Source organism: Staurois parvus, unplaced genomic scaffold (assembly GCF_062004578.1).
Source record: "Staurois parvus isolate SC_StPar_1 unplaced genomic scaffold, SC_StPar_1.0 ptg000690l, whole genome shotgun sequence".
Classification (NCBI taxonomy): Eukaryota; Metazoa; Chordata; class Amphibia; order Anura; family Ranidae; genus Staurois; species Staurois parvus.
In genome coordinates, this window is record NW_028318486.1 from 608,261 (window position 1) to 618,625 (window position 10,365).

A 10,365-nucleotide genomic window follows, 5' to 3' on the forward strand; every position below is an offset into this window, starting at 1 on the left:
AGCCCTGCTTTAAGGAGGGATGGCCTCCCTCAGGTTCACCTGCTCTCAGTCTATCCATTAAATACATGTGCCTCTACTATGGGGACTCTGTAGAGTTAGGAACTGTAGAGTATCGGGGTGCCCTGCCGAGACTCTGCAGCTTACACACGTATTTGCAAATCTGTGCTAACTAAACCCCTGTTTTTAATGAAAATTGTTAGACAGGCTAATTGGGTTTGTTTGCAGGCTGGTTGGCAAGCTGAGCTGGGAATTTTTCTCTATTGTTTGACATGCATCGCCCTTCTATGTGCTCCTTCCTGTGAAGGCCTCTTATAGACTGGGGCAGTGGCCATTTTTTGTACTGTTGACTTGTTGGTGAGGGGGCGCACTGGACACCTTGGCTGCCATTGTGCTATATGTTGGGTGTCCAGTGCGCTCCTGTACCCAGGGCTGCTGTTAGAAACCACGGGGCCCCATACAGACAACCTGATAGGGTCCTTCCACCAAACCCCCCCCCCCAAGTTTACTATGCCTCACTTATGAATGAACACAGTGAGTGATTGTTATGAATCACTTATTGTGTTCATTCAGGAAAGGAAGGGGCTAGTAAACGTGAGGGGGCAATTACTAGAGCCGATCCCTGGTATGGCTTTTTCTGCAGCAGCTGAAAGCCAGTGGGAGGGAGAGGAGAAGAAACCACCCTCTCTGCCCACATCCGATTCACCAAGTTGTCTGCCACCCCCCCCCTCCGTTGGCCTGGGCCCCATACAGGAGGTCTGGTGGTACCCCCTTATCCAAAGCCCTCCCTACTCCCTATACCTGTTGACTTGTTGGTGAGGAGGCACACTTGACACCTTGGCTGCTATTGTGCTACATGCTGGTTCTCCAGTGTGCGCCTGTACCTTTAAGGAGGGGTGGGCTCCCTCAGGTTCACCTGCCCTCAGTCTATCCATTAAATACATGTGCCTCTACTTTGGGGGTTTTTAATATTTGTAATTAGGAACTGCAGAATATCGGGGTGCTGTGAAGAGGCTCTGCAGCTTACGCATGTGTTTGCAAATGTGTGCTAACTATACTCCTGTTCTTAACTCATACTGTTAGGGGCTGTTTGAAAGCTGGTTGGTAAGTTGAACTGGGAATTTTTCTTCCATGTGCTCTTTGCTGTGAAGGCCAATGATAGGTTTGGGCAGTGACCATTTTTTGAACTGTACTAAACAAAGAGAAAGATGTATCTGAGCAAATAAAGCACTTTATTATGGATGAGTTTAGGGCACATAGAGATGTAATGCCTCTTTATGTGGAGGGGGCAATTGATTTTGATTCCCCAATTGAGGATACACAATAGCATTACCAATTTTTTGGGAATAAAAAATGAGTTTTTAAACCTAAATCACGTAACTTTCCTGATTTGTCTATTTCTCCCAATATTTGGTCCTTTTTTACATCAAACTGTTAGTGACCTTAAACATCAACATTGGCATTCAGCATATTGCCCTAAAACAATTACAGGCATGTGCAGACCTAGCCATAAAGCCCTTTGATAAGGGTGGTAACATTGTTGTATGTCTCATCAACAATACCAAAATATGTTGTGACGGGAGTCACTTTGGGTGGGGGGCCCATGGAACACAGGTCACTTTGGAGAGGTGGGGAGACCCCTGTCTCAGCTCCCCATATCCCTCTTATGTGTAAATCACCCTGTGCCTGTTAGGAGTACAGGGTGATCTGTCCTAACATTGGGGTGGGGGGTGGGGGGTTGTTGATTGTTTAATGGCATGTGGTTGCATCCCATGGTTCTATTGCATGTCTTGCTTGGGAGCAAACTATTATGGGATGTATGTGTTTGCGTATTGGCTTGGTGGGGGGTGTTTCCGGCAGCTCTCCCTCCTGATGGGACTGTCTGTTGGTGCGTCTCTTGTTACTAAAGGTACATTGCCCCACCCTGTGTCATTATGCATGGAGGGGGGGGGTTGTTCCCTTGAATGTATATATCTTGTATCTGTGTTAAAATGAAGTAGTCTATTTCCTGGTTTAATTCAAGACTGGTGTAGTTTAGTCTTGTATGGACAGCGATGGTGTCTGTGATCGGTGTTCGGACAGGGAAACGGAATCCTAATGGAAGCACCCAAGTGCAGTCGGGGTCCGGTTCTATTACATATGTGTTTTGAAGTACTTAAGAATGACCGATAGTACTGTCCAATAAATCCTTTACTGGTCACCACCTTTGAGAATGAATTTCACACCATATGTGTTAATGCCTATTTAGAAGGCATGATTAACAAAGACATCCTAGACTATTTAAACACCAGGTTTCTGAGGGTGCCTACATTTTACACATGCAAGTGTACAATCCAAACGCGCACGTTCCTGCTTTAAAAATGGCTGTGTGTATAAGTGGGTGCTGCAGCGACTGTCGGCTGGAACTGAACAGAATCAGCAAGGGAAAATGTCACCAGCACACTGAGGATGACCAATATGGGTCCAAAAAGTTTTTAATGAACGATCACATAGTTACATCAAGGCAACGTTTCGGAGTCTCACAGGACCCCTTCTTCAGGCATGTGACCATACCCCTTCATCACATGCCTGATGAAGGAGTCCTGCGAGACTCTGAAACGTTGCCTTGATGTAACTATGTGATCGTTCATTAAAAACTTTTTGGACCCATATTGGTGATCCTCGGTGTGCTGGTGACATTTTCCCTTACGTTTTACACATTGCACAAAATGCACAAAAATATGGAAAACCCTCCAGGAAGACCAAATATACCGGGGATTGGATCCTTAACAGAACATGCTAGTAGATATGTAGATTCTTTTTTGCTCTTCCATGTTGTGAGATTGCTGTCATATACTGAATATGGGATACATCTGATTTGTTGAAGCACATCAAAGGGCTGCAAGTCCCTCGAAATGCCATACTTGTTGCAATAGACATTGAGGCTCTGTATTCCAGCATTCCGCATGAGCGGGGCATCCGGGGCATAATTTCTTATGGAGCAGGATAGATCTACTTGGCCCCTCAACAAGTTTATCCTAGAGTTATTGGAATTTGTTCTGACTCTGAATTATTTCACGTTCATGGATCAATTATTTTTGCAGACCCAAGGCATCACAATGGGCACTTGATGTGCACCCTTATATGCTAACTTATACTTGGGGGCTTGAGAAAGAACAATCTTTTCTGATGATACTTTTTTTGATTTGGTTGCCAAATATTCTTTGCTGATTTTACTTTATTGAGGACCTGTTCATAATTTAGACAGGTCCTAGTGCTTGTCTACAATCTTTTTGTCAGGGATCTCGGGCTTCGCCGCGATGCGCAAATCTGCGCATGCGTGGATCGCCCAGGCACATCAATATGCGGGCATTAAGACCTGGGCGTCTGCAGCGGCAATTGCGGCCGCGCATGCGCACTCGCACACGTGGTCACGCACCTGGCACCAATGACGGTGCAGGGCGCGCTATTTAAACTGGCCAGGCAATGTCCTCATTGCCGCAAGGTCTAGTTCCTGTTACCTGTGTTCCTGTAGTGCATTCCTTGTTGCCAACCCTGCCTGTTCTGATCCATGCTGACCTTCTCCTGCTCTGATCCCCGGCTCGTCCCTGACCATTCATCTGCCTGTCGTTACTGTTATTTGGACCCCATGTTACTGAACCCGGCGTGTGACCTGACTACTCTTTGTCTGCTGCTTGGTACCGCACCTGTCCCCACTGCTACTGACCCAGCTAGTCTGACCACGCTCACTCCTGGTGGTCATCCATCCATCCTGCTCAGAACTGGACCTGTCAACCCCTTCACAGCAGGCTCATCCCTGGCATATACCCTCAGCGGGACCCCTCTACCATAGTTGGGTGCACCCAGGGGTCGCGGCCTGGTTTCAGTCTTGCACCAAGTCCATCCCCACCATCAGGGGCCCTGGTGAAAAGGCAGACTGGGACTTAGACTCCGCGTCCCGGGGAATCCCGTTCTGTGGACCACTAGAGATCCCGTTGGGCAGAGCCTGACACCTTTTTAGAGGCTCTGAATTAGAATTGCTTTACCTTGACGTTCACACACACAATTAATCCACATAAAATATCATTTCTTGATCTAGAGATAATGGTTGAACAGCAAACCTATATCGGAAACCTAGTGCAGGAAATACATTACTACATGCAACTAGTGCCCACCTTCGTTAGTGAGAAGAATTCCCTATGCGCAATTCTTACAATTGCGTAGCAATTGCTCACCAGACAGATTTTAAGGAATAGGCAGATAAATTGCAAAACCATCTTTTGGCCAGAGGTTATTCACAATCTATTTTAAAGAAAGCCTACAACAGGGCAAACAATTGCCCTAGAACATCTCAGAAACAACATTTCTTAGCACTGGCTGACTCAGGAGCATTTTAAGTAGGTAAGATCTACCCCCGAACTGGTTTTTAGGCAGGCGACCTCTTTACGAGATCGTCTCACCTCTAGCCATTATCATTGGGTGAGTGATAGTCCCTCGTTGCCCAGTGGCACCTATCGTTGTGGGCATTGCCAGTGGTGCCCCTGGGTAACTGAGGGCTCAGGCACAGTATTTGTTTACTCAGTGGAAAATGCCACAAATCATGAAGCTTTGCTAACTGTACTACTCAGGGAGTTATTTATTTAATGGTTTGCTGTTGCCAAGCTTTTTATGTTAGTAAGACAATATGTCAATTTGGCCAAAGGACAGGAGATCACATATACTGTTCGGGAAATTGTAAGATACTTATGCCTTTTACTAAACATATAGGATTATACCATAGGTATGATAACACCATAGTTTCTATCTTTGTCCTTGAATTCTCCCCATAGATCCGAGAGGTGGTGACTGGGATAGACGAATTCTGCAACATGAAAAACTGTGGACTGAGTGCTTGAATGTGACCATTCCACCAGGAATAAATTAAATGTATACATATAAATCGTTTTTGTAAATATTGGTGCTGCCTATTGTGACATATCTATACAATGGATATAGGGAGTTTTACAGTATAGTTTTCTTTTTTTCCTTTGTTCTTTTCCTTTGTTGTTTTTCTTTCTTTTTTTTTCTTCTTTAATCTCTTTCTTAGCAGATGTATGGGGGGCTGTCCTTTTTGACTCCTTCCATATAATATGATAGTTACCTAGTTAGTCTGGCTGAAAAAAGACAAAAGTCCATCCAGTTCAATCATTAAAAAAAAAAAAAAAGTTATAATCCTATATCCACAGTTGATCCAGAGGAAGGCAAAAAAACCCAGCAATGCATGATCCAATTTGCTCCTGCAGGGAAAAAAAATTCCTTCCTGATCCCCCAAGAGGCAATTGGATATTCCCTGGATCAACTTTACCTATAAATGTTATATCCAGTTATATTCTGTGTATCTAAATAAGAATCCAGGACTTTTTTTAAAGCAATCCACTGAGGTGGCCAGAACCAACTCTTGAGGGAGTCTACTCCACATGTATGGATGTATTATTCCAAGTTTGACTTTTTGCCAGTTTTGAAATAATATACTTACAGTACCTTAAAATATGGTTATGTTTAGTTTTTATTATATGTTGTATTTGAATGTTTACGGTATGTACTTAATGGTTATGTTCCTTGCTTGGCACTGCTGTGCTAAGTGTAGTTTTGGTTTGGGCCTTGTGGTGGTGCTGGCATTAATCTCTCTATTTGGGCGAACATGCGAACCCTTAGGTGGGGGGGAATGGTTCCCTCCTGAGTTTCCTTCTCCTTCCAGCAGGACTGCTGAGTGGCCTCATGTTTTGCTCTTTGCTGCTCTGTAATCGGCACGGTGTGTGGGGTCCAGCACATGCGCAATCAAGTGATCGGGTCCAGTGATGTCATATTCAGCCAATATACTGGCTGGGAGCTGATGGGTTGGAGTACTATATAAGAGGCCAGCTTTGACTGCAAGGAGCGATGTTTTCTGCTGATACTCACCTGAGGTAGCTATGTGAACTTTGTCTATTGTTTTCGCTCTGTTTTATCTTCTCTGGGTAACAAGTGTATGGTGACTCATTGTGTATGGGTTTTTCTCTAGGGGCACGCCATGTGGAAGCTGTTTTCCTACTTTGATCACAGATATACATTGGGGAAAATAATTATTTAATCCCCTGCAGATTTTGTAAGTTTGCCCACTTACAAAGAAATGAAGGGCCTATAATTTTTTCATAGGTGTATTTTAAATGAAAAAATGAAAATTCCAGAAAAAACCATGATGCAAATGTTATAAACTGATTTCCAGTTCAGAGAATAAAATACATATTTGATCTCCTACCAACCAAGAATAATTCTGGCTCCCACAGACTGGCTATGTGCCCATGTGGTACACAGATTAGTCCTGCCAATTTAAGAAGGTGCTCCTAATGACAAATTATTATGTGTATAAAAGACACCTGTCCACAGAATCTTTTTCTTCAATTCAAATCTCACAATCTAGGGCAAATGACCAAAGAGCTCTCAAAACACAGACGGGGACAAGATTGTAGACCTGCACAAGACTGGAATGGACTACAAGACCATCAGCAAGAAGAGTAGGGAGCAGGAGACAACAGTTAGAGTGATTATTTGCAAATGGAAGAAATACAAAATAACCATCAATCGCCCTCGGTCTGGAGCTCCATGCAAGATTTCGCTTCATGGGATAAGGATGATTATGAGAAAAGTGAGGGATCAGCCCAGAACTACACAGGAGGAGCTTGTGAATGATCTCAAGGCAGTTGGGACCACAGTCACCAAACAAACCATTGGTAACACAATACGCCAACGTGGATTGAAATCCTGCAGCACCTGCAAGGTCCCCTCAAGAAGGCCCATCTGAAGTTTGCCAATGAACATCTTAAAGATTCAGAAAAGGACTGAGAGAAAGTGCTGTAGTCAGATGAGACCAAAATTAAGCTCTTTGGCATCAACTTGACTCACCGTGTTTGGAGGAAGGAAAATGATGACCTTAAGAACACCATCCCTAAAGTCAGTAACGGAGGTGGAAACATTATGCTTGACTGCTGTTTCTCTGCTAAAGGTACAGGCCGACTTTGCCGAAATGAGGGGCCAATGGAAGGGGCCATGTATTGTAAAATCTTGGATGAGAACTTTCTTCCCTCAACCAAGTGAGTTGTCAGGCACAGTTCTGGCCATATTCAGTATATTTTTACAATGTGGTTACAAATATGTCCCCAGTGGGACTATTACTCCCGTCTCCTGTTCATTTGTCATTGGAACAGAAAATATGGGGAAAAATCTCCAATAGAGTTCCAAACAAATGTTAAAATGAGGTTATTTTTGGTAAAGAAATGGTGAGATCCTTTGTTAGGTGCTGTCTGAGAGAGGTTCAAATGTTGGTATCTTGTGCTCAAGGCAACTTGGATAATTCTGAACCATCTATGTTAGGGTTCCATGGAACGCAAGGGTTCATCCAGAGGTTTCTAGGGGCTCCTTGAGTAATGAGCAATTTCTGCCTCTCAGATAAGTTGCCACTGACACCACTGATCTTTTTAGCTATCTGTAGGGGGGGAATTCTTCTCAATGACTACAAGTGTAAGGAACATTCTTCCCACTGACCATCACAATAATGTAGTTGTAGATATAGTAGTTTTTAGCCGGGGTTTCCTGAGACTGGAAAGTTAGTACAAGGGTTCCATTGTATTGAAAAGGTTGAGAAAAGATGATCTATGAGTTTAAAACTCTCCCATGAACATAATTTTCCACTGCCAAAATTGGCCCTTATGGTTGATCATGTGATTATGGCTGGAAGACCTGCCCACTGAGCACAAAGGAAGAAGAAGGTGACTGGAGTGCAGATGGGAGTTTCTACCAAACAGCAGTAGGTTTGAGTCTGAAAGTAAATTTGCTAAAATTTATGAAGGTTCTTTCAACTTTATTTAGTTGACATGATATACATATACCCAACAAGTGGTAGTTTGGGTAGCATGGCATTCAGTGAATGAATTCTCTGATTGGACAAGGTGGGGAGGCAGGGCGGTAGTGTCACCATCTTCACCCTGTCCCATCAGAGAACAAAATATATTGTAAAAAATTTAAAAATTGCAATACCTAAACTTAAGCCGTAAATGTATCTTACATGTTTGTAATAAAGGTTTGAATTAGTCACCGACATTTTATGTTTTTCAAGTATTGGTATCTACATTACTAGCCAAAGTTCTCCCTTCTGTGCCATAACCATTGCAAAACAATTCATCATGCTACATTCTCATTAGACAAGTGCATGCCAACAATTCTCATTCATTGGAGAATTTTATTTCATTATATTCTTTATGTTAAACCAATTTGTTTTCTGTATTTGTTACGTATCTTCTGCATTCATTTTGTACATTTATTGGTCCAGTGGATTTGAGAAATTTTGCAGTTTTTCCAGAAGATTGCTATATATTTGATATATTATTGAATTGGACGGATCTGAATCGGAAGGACTCAATATTTTTGGATGCTACTCCAACCCACCAAAAGAAATCTCATGAACTGATTGGATAATATCAACTGGTGTCATGTGCATCCAAATGATTGAATGGAATGAAATTTGAATTATCAAACAAATTCAAAAATTTAATTCATTTCCCCATGGGCCTAAACTATTATTGGATCTTTTGACGTCATCCAAATGAAGCAAGTGCTTTTGTTATCATTTTTTTCTGATTCATTGACATTTGTTACTATGTCCATTTGGAGATCTATATCCTTGTACCATGTCCTTTTCATTTACATCCCAATCTCCAAAAATGATATTTCTTCTGAAAAACGAATCATAGCAAAACACACATGACTAATTCTCATTAAAGATTCACTAGTGAGAACCTTTCCTATTGGCATCAGTAGGGTGGGTAGTGCTGAGTAACATTGTAACTGAGGTCAACTGTGCCAGATTATTTAGTTTATTACAATGACTATTCCTGATTTACTAAGCCCAGCGTCAAATTTTGCTGTTCTTCTTCAGACCTTACTGACCTGTAACCAAACAAATCCATTGCCTCTTTGCAGTTGTCTTGAATCTGTTTTACAAAATTGAACTTCAGAGCAGTTCTCCATTTTTGGACCACCTTTGAAGAATCGCGTGAGAAAGTCATGATCCCTTCCACCTCCTTGTGGGTGATATTGTAAACCCATTGTTCCAGGTTTTTAGTGAGATACAAGCCAGCAAAACTGTAAATTTTTTTTATGTGTTTAAGGGGTTCATTAGAAAGGTCCTCATGTCTAATTGTCATGTATCGCCCTTGCAACACCTCCGCTGCTTTAGCCACATTGTTGATGTCAACCTGAGATTTGCAAATCTTCTTCATTACCCTGCTTATTGTAATATTTGTATTTCCATCACTCTTAAGTACAATTCGGTCCTCAATATTGAGAGTAAAGGATTTCCTTGACAAAGCAACAGCTCGAGGGTCCCTTACAAGGTGCAAAATACGAAGATCAAGAGCAGGATCTCGGAAAAGGGGAAGAAGAACAGAAAGGTCTAAAATGCGGACTGTTTTCATCACCACGTGGCTGTATGTCTTGCATGATTCTGCCATTTTATTCAGTGAAGTGTTCCTGCATCGGTAGTAGCACTTGAGGCGGTCATAGCCTTCAGTAGGCATAAAGGCTGAACAAGCTGGTGGGGTGCAGAGTGCACGACTTTCTGCAAAAAAACCCAATTCAGAAATATGTTTTCCACCCTTATGAAGATACTGACGAAGAGGGGACACATCACAGGTGAATAGCGATCGTAGAAGATCTCTTAAGGGAAAATGTAGCAGCTCAGAACTTTCACCCGAAAACTTCATCCAGAGGGAATGTCCAGGCTCAAAGAGGTAGAAGACATCATTGTGATGGTTGAAGATCTGTCCAAGGAATGAAGAACCTGATCTCCAGGATGACACAACCAGGAGATGGACCGGTTTCTTTTTCAGATCAGAGTTTGGTGAGTGTATAAAAAAGGGAGTTTTTCTGAAAAGGAACTGGGATATGGAGAAGAAAGATAAAAATATGAAGAGAAAGAAGAAATATTTCAGACGTGGTAACATCATCAGAAGTTAAGTATGAACTGGAATGACCTAGAACGACCAGGAAGTCTAAAAGTTGATGAGAGATGAGAAATGGGACCTATAAAAGAGAGTAGAAAATGATAAAGATTAGTAAATGGGAATCAAAGAAGAACTCTATTCAACTAAAGTGTATGTCCAGCCAAAACTTTATTCTTTCAGTCTTCAACTGATTTGGAAAGGATTAAACTCTGTGTTGGGTTTTTATTGCTATCAGGGACTTAGTTAAAGAGATCTGCCCTCACTTACAACAGTGTAATACCAGTTTCAACAGACCGGTGGTATAGAACAATCAACAACAGGACAAGATAGCAATAAAAATCCGATGGGGATCTGGCTGTTTCCTACTCTACTG

General features: G+C 42.3%; 1 protein-coding gene across 1 annotated transcript; it reads right to left on the bottom strand.

The window, feature by feature from the left end:
- Window positions 1-7,837: 7,837 nt before the first annotated feature.
- LOC149446785 (carbohydrate sulfotransferase 6-like) lies at window positions 7,838-9,995 on the bottom strand. Its single transcript, XM_089652700.1, has one exon. The coding sequence runs from the start codon at window positions 9,993-9,995 to the stop codon at window positions 8,877-8,879; it is 1,119 nt and encodes a 372-aa protein (XP_089508826.1). The 3' UTR covers window positions 7,838-8,876.
- Window positions 9,996-10,365: the final 370 nt, after the last annotated feature.

Bases quoted from the DNA above. Each gene is read 5' to 3' on its own strand.
- LOC149446785 (XM_089652700.1), bottom strand. From the start codon at position 9,995: ATGATGTTACCACGTCTGAAATATTTCTTCTTTCTCTTCATATTTTTA.